This window comes from Anomaloglossus baeobatrachus, chromosome 6 (assembly GCF_048569485.1).
Source record: "Anomaloglossus baeobatrachus isolate aAnoBae1 chromosome 6, aAnoBae1.hap1, whole genome shotgun sequence".
NCBI lineage: Eukaryota > Metazoa > Chordata > Amphibia > Anura > Aromobatidae > Anomaloglossus > Anomaloglossus baeobatrachus.
The window spans coordinates 7,038,811-7,059,460 of NC_134358.1; the positions used below are offsets into that span (position 1 = coordinate 7,038,811).

The 20,650-nt window shown below is 50.7% G+C and overlaps 1 protein-coding gene across 1 annotated transcript in view; it reads left to right on the top strand.

Moving 5' to 3' along the window:
• Positions 1 to 2,040: 2,040 nt before the first annotated feature.
• ARHGAP39 (Rho GTPase activating protein 39) overlaps positions 2,041 to 20,650 on the top strand; it is a 168,388-nt gene continuing 149,778 nt past the window's right edge. Inside the window, exon 1 of the mRNA XM_075352687.1 lies at positions 2,041 to 2,264. Coding sequence (XP_075208802.1) covers positions 2,254 to 2,264 — 11 coding nt within the window. The 5' untranslated portion in view covers positions 2,041 to 2,253. The remainder of the gene's footprint in view (positions 2,265 to 20,650) is intronic.

Genomic DNA, 20,650 nt, shown 5'->3' on the forward strand with positions numbered 1-20,650 from the left:
TAATCACACATAATCAGATATAATAATCAGATATAATAATCACACATAATAATCAGATATAATAATCAGATATAATAATCACACGTAATAATCAGATATAATCAGATATAATAATCAGATATAATAATCACACATAATAATCACATATAATCAGATATAATCAGATATAATAATCACACATTATAATCAGATATAATAATCAGATATATTAATCACACATAATAATCAGATATAATAATCACACATAATAATCAGATATAATAATCACATATAATAATCACATATAATAATCACACATAATAATCACATATAATAATCACATATAATAATCACACATAATCACATATAATAATCACACATAATAATCACACATAATAATCACACATAATAATCACATATAATAATCACACATAATAATCACATATAATAATCAGATATAATAATCGCACATAATAATCAGATATAATAATCACACATAATAATCACACATAATAATCAGATATAATAATCACACATAATAATCAGATATAATAATCACACATAATAATCACACATAATAATCACATATAATAATCAGATATAATAATCACACATAATGATCAGATATAATCAGATATAATAATCAGATATAATAATCACACATAATAATCAGATATAATCAGATATAATAATCAGATATAATAATCACACATAATAATCAGATATAATAATCACATATAATAATCACATATAATAATCACACATAATAATCACATATAATAATCACACATAATAATCAGATATAATAATCAGATATAATAATCACACATAATAATCAGATATAATAATCACACATAATAATCCGATATAATAATCACATATAATAATCACACATAATAATCAGATATAATAATCAGATATAATAATCACATATAATAATCACACATAATAATCACACATAATAATCACACATAATAATCACATATAATAATCACACATAATAATCACACATAATAATCACATATAATAATCACACATAATTATCACACATAATAATCACATATAATAATCAGATATAATAATCACACATAATAATCACATATAATAATCACACATAATAATCACATATAATAATCACACATAATAATCACACATAATAATCACATAATAATCACACATAATAATCACACATAATAATCACATAATAATCACACATAATAATCACATATAATAATCACACATAATCAGATATAATAATCAGATATAATAATCACACATAATCAGATATAATAATCAGATATAATAATCACATATAATAATCACACATAATAATCACACATAATAATCACATATAATAATCACACATAATAATCACACATAATAATCACACATAATAATCACATATAATAATCACACATAATTATCACACATACTAATCACATATAATAATCAGATATAATAATCACACATAATAATCACATATAATAATCACACATAATAATCACATATAATAATCACACATAATAATCACATAATAATCACACATAATAATCACACATAATAATCACACATAATAATCACATATAATAATCACATATAATAATCACACATAATAATCACACATAATAATCACATATAATAATCACATATAATAATGAGATATAATAATCACACATAATAATCAGATATAATAATCACACATAATAATCACACATAATAATCACATATAATAATCACACATAATAATCACATATAATAATCAGATATAATAATCACACATAATAATCACACATAATAATCACATAATAATCACATATAATAATCACACATAATAATCACATATAATAATCACATATAATAATCACACATAATAATCACACATAATAATCACATAATAATCACATATAATAATCACACATAATAATCACACATAATAATCACATAATAATCACATATAATAATCACATGTGATGACGCGCGCGGCCCCGCACCTGCTGCTGTCTCGGGGGCGCGCTGCTCGGGGACGCGCTCAGCAGCAGGTGACTGCACGTGGGCGCGCGTTGTCTCTCGCCTGCGCGGCCCCGCTCCCTGACAGAGAGGAGAGAGGGAGAGGATTGTCGGTGACCGCGGGGGGGACGGGCGGCCTCATCCTCCGCCACATCCGTCCTCCTCGTCCTCATGGCCTCCCGAGCTCCCTCCTAACCCCCAGCGCAGGGCCCGGAGACCCCGGGGACACCGGCAACGGAGGAACGAGACACCAGCACCACCGGGAAGATGGCGGAGAGGTAACCGCAGCATCCTCCGCATGTGTGAGGGGAGGGAAGGGTTAATACGGGGTCTCCTCACCATCTTACCTGTGTGTGAGGGGAGGGAAGGGTTAATATGGGGTCTCCTCAGCATCTTATCTGTGTGTGAGGGGAGGGAAGGGTTAATACGGGGTCTCCTCAGCATCTTATCTGTGTGTGAGGAGAGGGAAGGGTTAATACGGGGCCCCATCAGCATATTACCTGTGTGTGAGGGGAGGGAAGGGTTAATACGGGGTCTTCTCAGCATCTTATCTGTGTGTGAGGGGAGGGAAGGGTTAATACGGGGTCTCCTCAGCATCTTATCTGTGTGTGAGGAGAGGGAAGGGTTAATACGGGGTCTCCTCAGTATCTTATCTGTGTGTGAGGAGAGGGAAGGGTTAATACGGGGTCTCCTCAGCATATTACCTGTGTGTGAGGGGAGGGAAGGGTTAATATGGGGCCTCCTCAGCATCTTATCTGTGTGTGAGGGGAGGGAAGGGTTAATATGGGGCCTCCTCAGCATCTTATCTGTGTGTTAGGGGAGGGAAGGGTTAATACGGGGCCTCCTCAGCATATTACCTGTGTGTGAGGGGAGGGAAGGGTTAATACGGGGTCTCCTCAGCATATTACCTGTGTGTGAGGGGAGGGAAGGGTTAATATGGGGTCTCCTCAGCATCTTATCTGTGTGTGAGGGGAGGGAAGGGTTAATACGGGGTCTCCTCAGCATATTACCTGTGTGTGAGGGGAGGGAAGGGTTAATACGGGGTCTCCTCAGCATATTACCTGTGTGTGAGGGGAGGGAAGGGTTAATACGGGGTCTCCTCAGCATCTTACCTGTGTGTGAGGGGAGGGAAGGGTTAATATGGGGTCTACTCAGCATCTTATCTGTGTGTGAGGGGAGGGAGGGTTAATACCGGGCCTCATCAGTATCTTATCTGTGTGTGAGGGGAGGGAAGGGTTAATACCGGGCCTCATCAGTATCTTATCTGTGTGTGAGGGGAGGGAAGGGTTAATACGGGGTCTACTCAGCATCTTACCTGTGTGTGAGGGGAGGGAAGGGTTAATATGGGGTCTACTCAGTATCTTATCTGTGTGTGAGGGGAGGGAAGGGTTAATATGGGGTCTACTCAGCATATTACCTGTGTGTGAGGGGAGGGAAGGGTTAATATGGGGTCTACTCAGCATCTTATCTGTGTGTGAGGGGAGGGAAGGGTTAATACGGGGTCTCCTCAGCATATTACCTGTGTGTGAGGGGAGGGAAGGGTTAATATGGGGTCTCCTCAGCATCTTATCTGTGTGTGAGGGGAGGGAAGGGTTAATATGGGGTCTTCTCAGCATCTTATCTGTGTGTGAGGGGAGGGAAGGGTTAATACGGGGTCTCCTCAGCATATTACCTGTGTGTGAGGGGAGGGAAGGGTTAATATGGGGTCTCCTCAGCATATTACCTGTGTGTGAGGGGAGGGAAGGGTTAATATGGGGTCTACTCAGTATCTTATCTGTGTGTGAGGGGAGGGAAGGGTTAATAAGGGGCCTCATCAGCATCTTATCTGTGTGTGAGGGGAGGGAAGGGTTAATATGGGGTCTCCTCAGCATCTTATCTGTGTGTGAGGGGAGGGAAGGGTTAATATGGGGCCTCATCAGCATCTTATCTGTGTGTGAGGGGAGGGAAGGGTTAATATGGGGTCTCCTCAGCATCTTATCTGTGTGTGAGGGGAGGGAAGGGTTAATAAGGGGTCTCCTCAGCATCTTATCTGTGTGTGAGGAGAGGGAAGGGTTAATACGGGGTCTCCTCAGCATCTTATCTGTGTGTGAGGGGAGGGAAGGGTTAATATGGGGTCTCCTCAGTTTCTTATCTGTGTGTGAGGAGAGGGAAGGGTTAATACGGGGTCACCTCAGCATCTTATCTGTGTGTGAGGGGAGGGAAGGGTTAATACGGGGTCTTCTCAGCATCTTATCTGTGTGTGAGGGGAGGGAAGGGTTAATACGGGGTCTCCTCAGCATCTTATCTGTGTGTGAGGGGAGGGAGGGTTAATATGGGGCCTCCTCAGCATCTTATCTGTGTGTGAGGGGAGGGAAGGGTTAATATGGGGTCTTCTCAGCATCTTATCTGTGTGTGAGGGGAGGGAAGGGTTAATACGCGGCCTCATCAGCATATTACCTGTGTGTGAGGGGAGGGAAGGGTTAATACGGGGTCTCATCAGCATCTTATCTGTGTGTGAGGGGAGGGAAGGGTTAATACGGGGTCTCCTCAGCATCTTATCTGTGTGTGAGGGGAGGGAAGGGTTAATATGGGGCCTCATCAGCATCTTACCTGTGTGTGAGGAGAGGGAAGGGTTAATATGGGGCCTCATCAGCATCTTATCTGTGTGTGAGGAGAGGGAAGGGTTAATACGGGGTCTCCTCAGCATCTTATCTGTGTGTGAGGGGAGGGAAGGGTTAATACGGGGCCTCCTCAGCATATTACCTGTGTGTGAGGGGAGGGAAGGGTTAATATGGGGTCTCCTCAGCATATTACCTGTGTGTGAGGGGAGGGAAGGGTTAATATGGGGTCTCCTCAGCATCTTATCTGTGTGTGAGGGGAGGGAAGGGTTAATACGGGGTCTCCTCAGCATATTACCTGTGTGTGAGGGGAGGGAAGGGTTAATATGGGGCCTCCTCAGCATATTACCTGTGTGTGAGGGGAGGGAAGGGTTAATATGGGGTCTCCTCAGCATATTACCTGTGTGTGAGGGGAGGGAAGGGTTAATACGGGGTCTCCTCAGCATCTTATCTGTGTGTGAGGGGAGGGAAGGGTTAATATGGGGTCTCCTCAGCATCTTATCTATGTGTGAGGGGAGGGAAGGGTTAATACGGGGTCTCCTAAGCATATTACCTGTGTGTGAGGGGAGGGAAGGGTTAATATGGGGTCTCCTCAGCATCTTATCTGTGTGTGAGGGGAGGGAAGGGTTAATACGGGGGTCTCATCAGCATATTACCTGTGTGTGAGGGGAGGGAAGGGTTAATATGGGGCCTCCTCAGCATCTTATCTGTGTGTGAGGGGAGGGAAGGGTTAATACGGGGTCTCCTCAGCATCTTATCTGTGTGTGAGGGGAGGGAGGGTTAATACGGGGTCTCCTCAGCATCTTATCTGTGTGTGAGGGGAGGGAAGGGTTAATATGGGGCCTCATCAGCATCTTATCTGTGTGTGAGGGGAAGGAAGGGTTAATAAGGGGCCTCATCAGCATCTTATCTGTGTGTGAGGGGAGGGAAGGGTTAATATGGGGCCTCCTCAGTATCTTATCTGTGTGTGAGGGGAGGGAAGGGTTAATATGGGGCCTCATCAGCATCTTATCTGTGTGTGAGGGGAGGGAAGGGTTAATATGGGGCCTCATCAGCATCTTATCTGTGTGTGAGGCGAGGGAAGGGTTAATATGGGGCCTCATCAGCATCTTATGTGTGTGTGAGGGGAGGGAAGGGTTAATATGGGGCCTCATCAGCATCTTATCTGTGTGTGAGGGGAGGGAAGGGTTAATATGGGGCCTCATCAGCATCTTATCTGTGTGTGAGGGGAGGGAAGGGTTAATATGGGGTCTCCTCAGCATCTTATCTGTGTGTGAGGGGAGGGTTAATACAGGGCCTCATCAGCATCTCATCTGTGTTTGAGGGGAGGGAAGGGTTAATATGGGGCCTCATCAGCATCTTATCTGTGTGTGAGGGGAGGGAAGGGTTAATATGGGGCCTCATCAGCATCTTATCTGTGTATGAGGGGAGGGAAGGGTTAATACGGGGTCTCCTCAGCATATTACCTGTGTGTGAGGGGAGGGAAGGGTTAATACAGGGTCTCCTCAGCATCTTACCTGTGTGTGAGGAGAGGGAAGGGTTAATACGGGGTCTCCTCAGCATCTTATCTGTGTGTGAGGGGAGGGAAGGGTTAATACGGGGTCTCCTCAGCATCTTATCTGTGTGTGAGGGGAGGGAAGGGTTAATACGGGGTCTCCTCAGCATATTACCTGTGTGTGAGGGGAGGGAAGGGTTAATACGGGGTCTCCTCAGCATCTTACATGTGTGTGAGGGGAGGGAAGGGTTAATACGGGGTCTCCTCAGCATCTTATCTGTGTGTGAGGGGAGGGAAGGGTTAATACGGGGTCTCATCAGCATCTTATCTGTGTGTGAGGGGAGGGAAGGGTTAATATGGGGCCTCCTCAGCATCTTATCTGTGTGTGAGGGGAGGGAAGGGTTAATATGGGGTCTCCTCAGCATCTTACCTGTGTGTGAGGGGAGGGAAGGGTTAATACGGGGTCTCCTCAGCATCTTATCTGTGTGTGAGGGGAGGGAAGGGTTAATACGGGGTCTTCTCAGCATCTTATCTGTGTGTTAGGGGAGGGAAGGGTTAATATGGGGCCTCATCAGCATCTTATCTGTGTGTGAGGGGAGGGAAGGGTTAATATGGGGTCTACTCAGCATTTTACCTGTGTGTGAGGGGAAGGAAGGGTTAATACGTGGTCTCCTCAGCATCTTATCTGTGTGTGAGGGGAGGGAAGGGTTAATACGGGGTCTCATCAGCATCTTATCTGTGTGTGAGGGGAGGGAAGGGTTAATATGGGGTCTCCTCAGCATCTTACCTGTGTGTCAGGGGAGGGAAGGGTTAATACGGGGCCTCATCAGCATCTTATCTGTGTGTGAGGGGAGGGAAGGGTTAATACGGGGTCTCCTCAGCATATTACCTGTGTGTGAGGGGAGGGAAGGGTTAATATGGGGTCTCCTCAGCATCTTATCTGTGTGTGAGGGGAGGGAAGGGTTAATATGGGGTCTCCTCAGCATCTTACCTGTGTGTGAGGGGAGGGAAGGGTTAATATGGGGTCTCCTCAGCATCTTATCTGTGTGTGAGGGGAGGGAAGGGTTAATACGGGGTCTTCTCAGCATCTTATCTGTGTGTGAGGGGAGGGAAGGGTTAATACAGGAGCCTCCTCAGCATCTTATCTGTGTGTGAGGGGAGGGAAGGGTTAATATGGGGCCTCATCAGCATCTTACCTGTGTGTGAGGGGAGGGAAGGGTTAATATGGGGTCTCCTCAGCATCTTATCTGTGTGTGAGGGGAGGGAAGGGTTAATATGGGGTCTCCTCAGCATATTACCTGTGTGTGAGGGGAGGGAAGGGTTAATATGGGGTCTCCTCAGCATCTTATCTGTGTGTGAGGGGAGGGAAGGGTTAATACACGGCATCATCAGCATCTTACCTGTGTGTGAGGAGAGGGAAGGGTTAATATGGGGTCTCCTCAGCATCTTACCTGTGTGTGAGGGGAGGGAAGGGTTAATACGGGGTCTCCTCAGCATCTTATCTGTGTGTGAGGGGAGGGAAGGGTTAATATGGGGCCTCATCAGCATCTTATCTGTGTGTGAGGGGAGGGAAGGGTTAATATGGGGTCTCCTCAGCATATTACCTGTGTGTGAGGGGAGGGAAGGGTTAATACGGGGTCTCCTCAGCATCTTATCTGTGTGTGAGGGGAGGGAAGGGTTAATATGGGGCCCCATCAGCATCTTATCTGTGTGTGAGGGGAGGGAAGGGTTAATACGGGGTCTACTCAGCATCTTACCTGTGTGTGAGGGGAGGGAAGGGTTAATATGGGGCCTCCTCAGCATCTTATGTGTGTGAGGGGAGGGAAGGGTTAATACGGGGTCTACTCAGCATCTTACCTGTGTGTGAGGGGAGGGAAGGGTTAATATGGGGTCTCCTCAGCATCTTACCTGTGTGTGAGGGGAGGGAAGGGTTAATATGGGGTCTCCTCAGCATCTTATCTGTGTGTGAGGGGAGGGAAGGGTTAATACGGGGTCTACTCAGCATCTTACCTGTGTGTGAGGGGAGGGAAGGGTTAATATGGGGCCTCCTCAGCATCTTATGTGTGTGAGGGGAGGGAAGGGTTAATACGGGGTCTACTCAGCATCTTACCTGTGTGTGAGGGGAGGGAAGGGTTAATACGGGGTCTCCTCAGCATCTTATCTGTGTGTGAGGGGAGGGAAGGGTTAATATGGGGTCTCCTCAGCATCTTATCTGTGTGTGAGGGGAGGGAAGGGTTAATATGGGGTCTTCTCAGCATCTTACCTGTGTGTGAGGGGAGGGAAGGGTTAATATGGGGCCTCCTCAGCATCTTATGTGTGTGAGGGGAGGGAAGGGTTAATACGGGGTCTACTCAGCATCTTACCTGTGTGTGAGGGGAGGGAAGGGTTAATATGGGGTCTCCTCAGCATCTTATCTGTGTGTGAGGGGAGGGAAGGGTTAATATGGGGTCTCCTCAGCATATTACCTGTGTGTGAGGGGAGGGAAGGGTTAATACGTGGTCTCCTCAGCATCTTATCTGTGTGTGAGGGGAGGGAAGGGTTAATACGGGGTCTCCTCAGCATCTTACCTGTGTGTGAGGGGAGGGAAGGGTTAATACGTGGTCTCCTCAGCATCTTATGTGTGTGAGGGGAGGGAAGGGTTAATACGGGGTCTTCTCAGCATCTTATCTGTGTGTGAGGGGAGGGAAGGGTTAATATGGGGTCTCCTCAGCATCTTATCTGTGTGTGAGGAGAGGGAAGGGTTAATACGGGGCATCATCAGCATCTTATCTGTGTGTGAGGGGAGGGAAGGGTTAATATGGGGTCTCCTCAGCATCTTATCTGTGTGTGAGGAGAGGGAAGGGTTAATACACGGCATCATCAGCATCTTACCTGTGTGTGAGGAGAGGGAAGGGTTAATATGGGGCCCCATCAGCATCTTACCTGTGTGTGAGGGGAGGGAAGGGTTAATACGGGGCATCATCAGCATCTTACCTGTGTGTGAGGGGAGGGAAGGGTTAATACGGGGTCTACTCAGCATCTTATCTGTGTGTGAGGGGAGGGAAGGGTTAATACGGGGTCTCCTCAGCATCTTATCTGTGTGTAGGCCATTGCTATCTGCGGCTGGATATATATATACAGCGGGCACAGGCCGGCCATTGCTGTACACAGCGGGCATTGCTGGCTGCAGCTGGATATATATATATACAGCGGGCACAGGCCGGCCATTGCTGTACACAGCGGGCATTGCTGGCTGCGGCTGGATATATATATATACAGCGGGCACAGGCCGGCCATTGCTGTACACAGCAGGCATTGCTAGCTGCGGCTGGATATATATATATACAGCGGGCACAGGCCGGCCATTGCTGTACACAGGGGGCATTGCTGGCTGCGGCTGGATATATATATACAGCGGGCACAGGCCGGCCATTGCTGTACACAGGGGGCATTGCTGGCTGCGGCTGGATATATATATACAGCGGGCACAGGCCGGCCATTGCTGTACACAGCAGGCATTGCTAGCTGCGGCTGGATATATATATACAGCGGGCACAGGCCGACCATTGCTGTACACAGCGGGCATTGCTAGCTGCGGCTGGATATATATATATACAGCGGGCACAGGCCGGCCATTGCTGTACACAGCGGGCATTGCTGGCTGCGGCTGGATATATATATACAGCGGGCACAGGCCGGCCATTGCTGTACACAGCGGGCATTGCTAGCTGCGGCTGGATATATATATACAGCGGGCACAGGCCGGCCATTGCTGTACACAGCGGGCATTGCTAGCTGCGGCTGGATATATATATACAGCGGGCACAGGCCGGCCATTGCTGTACACAGCGGGCATTGCTAGCTGCGGCTGGATATATATATACAGCGGGCACAGGCCGGCCATTGCTGTACACAGCGGGTATTGCTGGCTGCGGCTGGATATATAATATACAGCGGGCACAGGCCGGCCATTGCTGTACACAGCGGGTATTGCTGGCTGCGGCTGGATATATATATACAGCGGGCACAGGCCGGCCATTGCTGTACACAGCGGGCATTGCTGGCTGCGGCTGGATATATATATATACAGCGGGCACAGGCCGGCCATTGCTGTACACAGCGGGCATTGCTAGCTGCGGCTGGATATATATATACAGCGGGCACAGGCCGGCCATTGCTGTACACAGCGGGCATTGCTAGCTGCGGCTGGATATATATATACAGCGGGCACAGGCCGGCCATTGCTGTACACAGCGGGCATTGCTAGCTGCGGCTGGATATATATATACAGCGGGCACAGGCCGGCCATTGCTGTACACAGCGGGCATTGCTCGCTGCGGCTGGATATATATATATACAGCGGGCACAGGCCGGCCACTGCTGTACACAGCGGGCATTGCTGGCTGCGGCTGGATATATATATATATATATATATATATATATATATATATATATATATATATATATATACAGTGGGCACAGGCCGGCCATTGCTGTACACAGCGGGCATTGCTGGCTGCGGCTGGATATATATATACAGCGGGCACAGGCCGACCATTGCTGTACACAGCGGGCATTGCTAGCTGCGGCTGGATATATATATATACAGCGGGCACAGGCCGGCCATTGCTGTACACAGCGGGCATTGCTGGCTGCGGCTGGATATATATATACAGCGGGCACAGGCCGGCCATTGCTGTACACAGCGGGCATTGCTAGCTGCGGCTGGATATATATATACAGCGGGCACAGGCCGGCCATTGCTGTACACAGCGGGCATTGCTAGCTGCGGCTGGATATATATATATATATATATATATATATATATATATATATATATATATATATACAGCGGGCACAGGCCGGCCATTGCTGTACACAGCGGGCATTGCTAGCTGCGGCTGGATATATATATATACAGCGGGCACAGGCCGGCCATTGCTGTACACAGCGGGCATTGCTAGCTGCGGCTGGATATATATATACAGCGGGCACAGGCCGGCCATTGCTGTACACAGCGGGCATTGCTAGCTGCGGCTGGATATATATATACAGCGGGCACAGGCCGGCCATTGCTGTACACAGCGGGCATTGCTAGCTGCGGCTGGATATATATATACAGCGGGCACAGGCCGGCCATTGCTGTACACAGCGGGTATTGCTGGCTGCGGCTGGATATATATATACAGCGGGCACAGGCCGGCCATTGCTGTACACAGCGGGTATTGCTGGCTGCGGCTGGATATATATATACAGCGGGCACAGGCCGGCCATTGCTGTACACAGCGGGCATTGCTGGCTGCAGCTGGATATATATATATACAGCGGGCACAGGCCGGCCATTGCTGTACACAGCGGGCATTGCTGGCTGCGGCTGGATATATATATACAGCGGGCACAGGCCGGCCATTGCTGTACACAGCAGGCATTGCTAGCTGCGGCTGGATATATATATATACAGCGGGCACAGGCCGGCCATTGCTGTACACAGGGGGCATTGCTGGCTGCGGCTGGATATATATATACAGCGGGCACAGGCCGGCCATTGCTGTACACAGCAGGCATTGCTAGCTGCGGCTGGATATATATATACAGCGGGCACAGGCCGACCATTGCTGTACACAGCGGGCATTGCTAGCTGCGGCTGGATATATATATATACAGCGGGCACAGGCCGGCCATTGCTGTACACAGCGGGCATTGCTGGCTGCGGCTGGATATATATATACAGCGGGCACAGGCCGGCCATTGCTGTACACAGCGGGCATTGCTAGCTGCGGCTGGATATATATATACAGCGGGCACAGGCCGGCCATTGCTGTACACAGCGGGCATTGCTAGCTGCGGCTGGATATATATATATATATATATATATATATATATATATATATATATATATATATATATATATATATATATATATATATATATATACAGCGGGCACAGGCCGGCCATTGCTGTACACAGCGGGCATTGCTAGCTGCGGCTGGATATATATATACAGCGGGCACAGGCCGGCCATTGCTGTACACAGCGGGCATTGCTAGCTGCGGCTGGATATATATATACAGCGGGCATAGGCCGGCCATTGCTGTACACAGCGGGCATTGCTAGCTGCGGCTGGATATATATATACAGCGGGCACAGGCCGGCCATTGCTGTACACAGTGGGCATTGCTCGCTGTGGCTGGATATATATATATACAGCGGGCACAGGCCGGCCATTGCTGTACACAGCGGGCATTGCTGGCTGCGGCTGGATATATATATACAGCGGGCACAGGCCGGCCATTGCTGTACACAGCGGGCATTGCTGGCTGCGGCTGGATATATATATATACAGCGGGCAAAGGCCGGCCATTGCTGTACACAGCGGGCATTGCTAGCTGCGGCTGGATATATATATACAGCGGGCACAGGCCGGCCATTGCTGTACACAGCGAGTATTGCTGGCTGCGGCTGGATATATATACAGCGGGCACAGGCCGGCCATTGCTGTACACAGCGGGCATTGCTATCTGCGGCTGCTTATATATATACAGCGGGCACAGGCCGGCCATTGCTGTATACAGCGGGCATTTCTGGCTGCGGCTGGATATATATATATACAGCGGGCACAGGCCGGCTATTGCTGTACACAGCGGGCATTGCCGGCTGCGGCTGGATATATATATATACAGCGGGCACAGGCCGGCCATATCTGTACACAGCGGGCATTGCTGGCTGCGGCTGGATATATATATATATACAGCGGGCACAGGCCGGCCATTGCTGTACACAGCGGGCATTGCTGGCTGCGGCTGGATATATATATACAGCGGGCACAGGCCGGCCATTGCTGTACACAGCGGGCATTGCTCGCTGCGGCTGGATATATATATATATATATACAGCGGGCACAGGCCGGCCATTGCTGTACACAGCGGGCATTGCTGGCTGCGGCTGGATATATATATACAGCGGGCACAGGCCGGCCATTGCTGTACACAGCGGGCATTGCGCTGGCTGCGGCTGGATATATATATATATACAGCGGGCACAGGCCGGCCATTGCTGTACACAGCGGGCATTGCTGGCTGCGGCTGGATATATATATACAGCGGGCACAGGCCGGCCATTGCTGTACACAGCGGGCATTGCTGGCTGCGGCTGGATATATATATATATACAGCGGGCACAGGCCGGCCATTGCTGTATACAGCGGGCATTGCTATCTGCGGCTGGATATATATATATACAGTGGGCACAGGCCGGCCATTGCTGTACACAGCGGGCATTGCTGGCTGCGGCTGGATATATATATACAGCGGGCACAGGCCGGCCATTGCTGTACTCAGCGGGCATTGCTGGCTGCGGCTGGATATATATACACAGTGGGCACAGGCCGGCCATTGCTGTACTCAGCGGGCATTGCTATCTGCGGCTGCTTATATATATACAGCGGACACAGGCCGGCCATTGCTGTATACAGCGGGCATTGCTGGCTGCGGCTGGATATATATATATACAGTGGGCACAGGCCGGCCATTGCTGTACACAGCGGGCATTGCTATCTGCGGCTGCTTATATATATACAGCGGGCACAGGCCGGCCATTGCTGTACACAGCGGGTATTGCTGGCTGCGGCTGGATATATATACAGCGGGCACAGGCCGGCCATTGCTGTACACAGCGGGTATTGCTGGCTGCGGCTGGATATATATATACAGCGGGCACAGGCCGGCCATTGCTGTACACAGCGGGCATTGCTATCTGCGGCTGCTTATATATATACAGCGGGCACAGGCCGGCCATTGCTGTACACAGCGGGTATTGCTGGCTGCGGCTGGATATATATATACAGCGGGCACAGGCCGGCCATTGCTGTACACAGCGGGCATTGCTAGCTGCGGCTGGATATATATATACAGCGGGCACAGGCCGGCCATTGCTGTACACAGCGGGCATTGCTAGCTGCGGCTGGATATATATATACAGCGGGCACAGGCCGGCCATTGCTGTACACAGCGGGCATTGCTAGCTGCGGCTGGATATATATATACAGCGGGCACAGGCCGGCCATTGCTGTACACAGCGGGCATTGCTAGCTGCGGCTGGATATATATACAGCGGGCACAGGCCGGCCATTGCTGTACACAGCGGGCATTGCTATCTGCGGCTGGATATATATATACAGCGGGCACAGGCCGGCCATTGCTGTACACAGCGGGCATTGCTATCTGCGGCTGGATATATATATACAGCGGGCACAGGCCGGCCATTGCTGTACACAGCGGGTATTGCTGGCTGCGGCTGGATATATATATATATACAGCGGGCACAGGCCGGCCATTGCTGTACACAGCGGGCATTGCTGGCTGCGGCTGGATATATATATATATATATATACAGCGGGCACAGGCCGGCCATTGCTGTACACAGCGGGTATTGCTGGCTGCGGCTGGATATATATACAGCGGGCACAGGCCGGGCATTGCTAGCTGCGGCTGGATATATATATACAGCGGGCACAGGCCGGCCATTGCTGTACACAGCGGGCATTGCTAGCTGCGGCTGGATATATATATACAGCGGGCACAGGCCGGCCATTGCTGTACACAGCGGGTATTGCTGGCTGCGGCTGGATATATATACAGCGGGCACAGGCCGGGCATTGCTATCTGCGGCTGGATATATATATACAGCGGGCACAGGCCGGCCATTGCTGTACACAGCGGGCATTGCTAGCTGCGGCTGGATATATATATACAGTGGGCACAGGCCGGCCATTGCTGTACACAGCGGGCATTGCTAGCTGCGGCTGGATATATATATACAGCGGGCACAGGCCGGCCATTGCTGTACACAGCGGGCATTGCTGGCTGCAGCTGGATATATATATATATATACAGCGGGCACAGGCCGGCCATTGCTGTACACAGCGGGTATTGCTGGCTGCGGCTGGATATATATATACAGCGGGCACAGGCCGGCCATTGCTGTACACAGCGGGTATTGCTGGCTGCGGCTGGATATATATATATACAGCGGGCACAGGCCGGCCATTGCTGTACACAGCGGGTATTGCTGGCTGCGGCTGGATATATATATACAGCGGGCACAGGCCGGCCATTGCTGTACACAGCGGGTATTGCTGGCTGCGGCTGGATATATATATATACAGCGGGCACAGGCCGGCCATTGCTGTACACAGCGGGCATTGCTGGCTGCGGCTGGATATATATATATATACAGCGGGCACAGGCCGGCCATTGCTGTACACAGCGGGCATTGCTGGCTGCGGCTGGATATATATATATATACAGCGGGCACAGGCCGGCCATTGCTGTACACAGCGGGCATTGCTGGCTGCGGCTGGATATATATATATATACAGCGGGCACAGGCCGGCCATTGCTGTACACAGCGGGCATTGCTGGCTGCGGCTGGATATATATATATATATATATATATATATATATATATATATATATATATATATATATATATATACAGCGGGCACAGGCCGGTCATTGCTGGCTCCGGCGGTGGTATCTCGGGCCCCGCGGCTGCGGCGGTGCATTGCTGGCGTCTCCCAGGAGGTGCGGGGGCCGGAGATTGAGGGACATTACGAGGGAGGATTTCCTGCTCAGGCTTGTGATCCTCTTTCATTCTGCCGGCGATGATGATGATGATGAGGGCTCATCTGCTCATCTCGCTGTGTTGTGACAGGTTGGATTAGGTGACACGGATGCCGCGGCTGCTTGGTATTCAGGGCACATGTTCTATCTGCAGCGATGCCACTGAGCCGCCCTCCGCTGCGATCACACTGCTGCCCGGGGGGTCGACGCGGCCCCTGATGAGCTCTAAACACATGAGATCAGACCCTTATTGTCCATTTTCTGAGCTTGTAATTTGCCTTGATGTATTAATGCCGTGTGCCCCCTCCGGTGCCGGCAGCGTGATGCCCACCAGTGTAGAGCGCTCCCAGCAGGAGGCCGGATGGAGGAGCCGCCGGCATGTGTGCGGTCCTGGAGAGCGGTGGCACTCTGCGAGAGCGGTGGCACTCTGCAGCCCGGGCTATGTATATCTCCGGTCCCGGCAGCGTGATGTGTGCGGTCCTGGAGAGCGGTGGCACTCTGCAGCCCGGGCTATGTATATCTCCGGTGCCGGCAGTGTGATGTGTGCAGTCCTGGAGAGTGGTGGCACTCTGCAGCCCGGGCTATGTATATCTCCGGTGCCGGCAGTGTGATGTGTGCAGTCCTGGAGAGTGGTGGCACTCTGCAGCCCGGGCTATGTATATCTCCGGTGCCGGCAGCGTGATGTGTGCGGTCCGGGGGAGCGGTGGCACTCTGCAGCCCGGGCTATGTATATCTCTGGTGCCGGCAGCGTGATGTGTGCGGTCCGGGGGGGCGGTGGCACTTTGCAGCCCGGGCTATGTATACCTCTGGTGCCGGCAGCGTGATGTGTGCGGTCGGGGGGGGCGGTGGCGCTCTGCAGCCCGGGCTATGTATACCTCTGGTGCCGGCAGCGTGATGTGTGCGGTCTGGGGGAGCGGTGGCGCTCTGCAGCCCGGGCTATGTATATCTCCGGTGCCAGCAGCGTGATGTGTGCGGTCCGGGGGAGCGGTGGCGCTCTGCAGCCCGGGCTATGTATATCTCCGGTGCCGGCAGCGTGATGTGTGCGGTCGGGGGGGGCGGTGGCGCTCTGCAGCCCGGGCTATGTATATCTCCGGTGCCAGCAGCGTGATGTGTGCGGTCGGGGGGGGCGGTGGCGCTCTGCAGCCCGGGCTATGTATATCTCTGGTGCCGGCAGCGTGATGTGTGCGGTCTGGGGGAGCGGTGGCGCTCTGCAGCCCGGGCTATGTATATCTCCGGTGCCAGCAGCGTGATGTGTGCGGTCCGGGGGAGCGGTGGCGCTCTGCAGCCCGGGCTATGTATATCTCCGGTAGTGGCACGGTTTTGCATACGTCTGTGTTCGGAGAGCGATCTCCATTCTTCCGGTTGCGCCACTCGTCTTCACATAGTATTGCGAGTTGGCATCTTGTAGTGACATACTGCACTGGTGCCGCTGCCAGGAGTCCTGCCCGTCTGCGGGGCCCAGATCTCGTATGTTGTCTGCCAGCACTCGGGGCACCTAACGCTGCTCCAACTGTGGAGCTCAGCCCTGGTGAAGTGGAAACGTATGCAGCTTCTCTGCGTCGCAGATCCGGCTACATCTTGTCTCGCTGTTCTGAGCTGTAACTGCGCCGACACACTGTAACACTGTAACAGAATCAGCCGCTCAGTGAGGGCAGGTTTTCTGCCTCCGATCTAAACAAGTGTTCCCATTCACTGACAGCGAGCAGATGTATTGCAAATGGTGAGAAGTTCCAATCTTTTCAGGGTAAAGGTCCAGATGTTTTCAGTGCACGGGATACACTACAATAGCCTGGGGTCCGCATCTATAGATTGGGGTCCCGCTGTACCCCTGAGCATGTGCGGCTCCCAACATTCATTTCTACGAGAGTTCCTAAAGCCTCCGGGCTGCGCTCTCCGGCCCCCGGGGGCCCTACTTCGATCATCCCTGGCAAATCCCTGCTGGCCAAGGGGCCTAATATTTTAGGGTGTTCATGTGGGGTGCTATTTCGGCAGCTGGTGCACAGGTTTGTGCCAGGGTGATGAGGGCACCTTTTGATCAGAGTGCAGATGTGGACCAGAATATTTCCGATACTTTTTCTCCTTGTCCGATCCATTCCAAGTTTCGGCTTATAAGACGGAAGGCATCGCACCATTATCAGTCGTCCAGTCTGGTGAAATGCGTTAGCCATGTTATCCCTTGTTCAGTGGCAGATGGCGGTCGGTTGGATAAATATATATAAATTTTTTCACTTGGGGAAATAAACAAAAATGTATCCCTTGGCTGTATGCCTCATGTTGGTGTGAAAGGAGTCTTTTCGTTAGCAGACGAGACAGGAGGAAAGCCAAACGAGCGGAAAACCATGCGATAGTAGATGAAAAGGAGGAAAGCCGAGCAAGAGAAAAACTGTGCGATAGTAGACGAAAAGGAGGAAAGCCGAGCAAGAGAAAAACTGTGCGATAGTAGACGAAAAGGAGGAAATTCGAGCAAGAGAAAAACTGTGCGATAGTAGACGAAAAGGAGGAAAGCCGAGCAAGAGAAAACCGTGCGATAGTATGAGACAGGAGGAAAGCCGAGCAAGAGAAAACCGTGCGATAGTAGATGAGACAGGAGGAAAGCCGAGCAAGAGAAAACCGTGTGATAGTAGATGAGACAGGAGGAAAGCCGAGCAAGAGAAAACCGTGTGATAGTAGATGAGACAGGAGGAAAGCCGAGCAAGAGAAAACCGTGTGATAGTAGATGAGACAGGAGGAAAGCCGAGCAAGAGAAAACCGTGTGATAGTAGATGAGACCGGAGGAAAGCCGAGCAAGAGAAAACCGTGCGATAGTATATGAGACAGGAGGAAAGCCGAGCAAGAGAAAAACTGTGCGATAGTAGACGAAAAGGAGGAAAGCTGAGCAAGAGAAAAACTGTGCGATAGTAGACGAAAAGGAGGAAAGCCGAGCAAGAGAAAACCGTGCGATAGTATGAGACAGGAGGAAAGCCGAGCAAGAGAAAACCGTGCGATAGTAGATGAGACAGGAGGAAAGCCGAGCAAGAGAAAACCCTGCGATAGTATATGAGACAGGAGGAAAGCCGAGCAAGAGAAAACCGTGTGATAGTAGATGAGACAGGAGGAAAGCCGAGCAAGAGAAAACCGTGCGATAGTAGATGAGACAGGAGGAAAGCCGAGCAAGAGAAAACCGTGTGATAGTATATGAGACAGGAGGAAAGCCGAGCAAGAGAAAACCGTGCGATAATATATGAGACAGGAGGAAAGCCGAGCAAGAGAAAACCGTGCGATAGTATATGAGACAGGAGGAAAGCCGAGCAAGAGAAAACCGTGTGATAGTAGATGAGACAGGAGGAAAGCCGTGCAAGAGAAAACCATGCAATAGTAGATGAGACAGGAGGAAAGCCGAGCAAGAGAAAACCATGCGATAGTAGATGAGACAGGAGGAAAGCCGAGCAAGAGAAAACCCTGCGATAGTATGAGACAGGAGGAAAGCCGAGCAAGAGAAAACCGTGCGATAGTAGATGAGACAGGAGGAAAGCCGAGCAAGAGAAAACCGTGCGATAGTAGATGAGACAGGAGGAAAGCCGAGCAAGAGAAAACCGTGCGATAGTAGATGAGACAGGAGGAAAGCCGAGCAAGAGAAAACCGTGCGATAGTAGATGAGACAGGAGGAAACTGGAGCTAACAATAAACGTACTGGCAGACGTCACAGGAGGAGAGCCGAGCGAGCGATAATCCGTGTGACAGCAGATTACATGGGGGAAGCCGAGGTAGTGAAAAACCGAGCGCCGGAGACGAGACAGGAGGAAACTGGTGTTATTATTATAGAAATGTGTCACTGGCTCGTTCACCGCTCGCTAGATCAGCTCGCTCCTGCTCCAGTGTAATCCACCCTGTGTTATCTCCGCTCCAACCGCTCACGTGGACGTTTCTCTGCTCTGACCGCTCACTTGGACGTTTCTCTGCTCTGACCGCTCACGTGGACGTTTCTCTGCTCTGACCGCTCACGTGGACGTTTCTCTGCTCTGACCGCTCACGTGGACGTTTCTCTGCTCTGACCGCTCACGTGGACGTTTCTCTGCTCTGACCGCTCACGTGGACGTTTCTCTGCTCTGACCGCTCACGTGGACGTTTCTCTGCTCTGACCGCTCACGTGGACGTTTCTCTGCTCTGACCGCTCACGTGGACGTTTCTCTGCTCTGACCGCTCACGTGGACGTTTCTCTGCTCTGACCGCTCACGTGGACGTTTCTCTGCTCTGACCGCTCACGTGGACGTTTCTCTGCTCTGACCGCTCACGTGGACGTTTCTCTGCTCTTACCGCTCACGTGGACGTTTCTCTGCTCTGACCGCTCACGTGGACGTTTCTCTGCTCTTACCGCTCACGTGGACATTTCTCAGCTCTGACCACTCACGTGGACATTTCTCAGCTCTGACCACTCACGTGGATATTTCTCAGCTCTGACCACTCACGTGGATATTTCTCAGCTCTGACCACTCACGTGGATATTTCTCAGCTCTGACCGCTCATGTGGGTGTTTCTGCGTTCTGCCGCTCACGTGGACGTTTTTGCGCTCTGCCCGCTCACGTGGACGTTTTTGCGCTCTGCCCGCTCACGTGGACGTTTCTGCGCTCTGCCCGCTCACGTGGACGTTTCTGCGCTCTGCCCGCTCACGTGGACGTTTCTGCGCTCTGCCCGCTCACGTGGACGTTTCTGCGCTCTGCCCGCTCACGTGGACGTTTCTGCGCTCTGCCCGCTCACGTGGACGTTTCTGCGCTCTGCCCGCTCACGTGGACGTTTCTGCGCTCTGCCCGCTCACGTGGACGTTTCTGCGCTCTGCCCGCTCACGTGGACGTTTCTGCGCTCTGCCCGCTCACGTGGACGTTTCTGCGCTCTGCCCCGCTCACGTGGACGTTTCTGCGCTCTGCCCCGCTCACGTGGGCGTTTCTGCGCTCTGACCGCTCATGTCAGTGTTTTCTGCTCTGACCGCTCACGTGGAC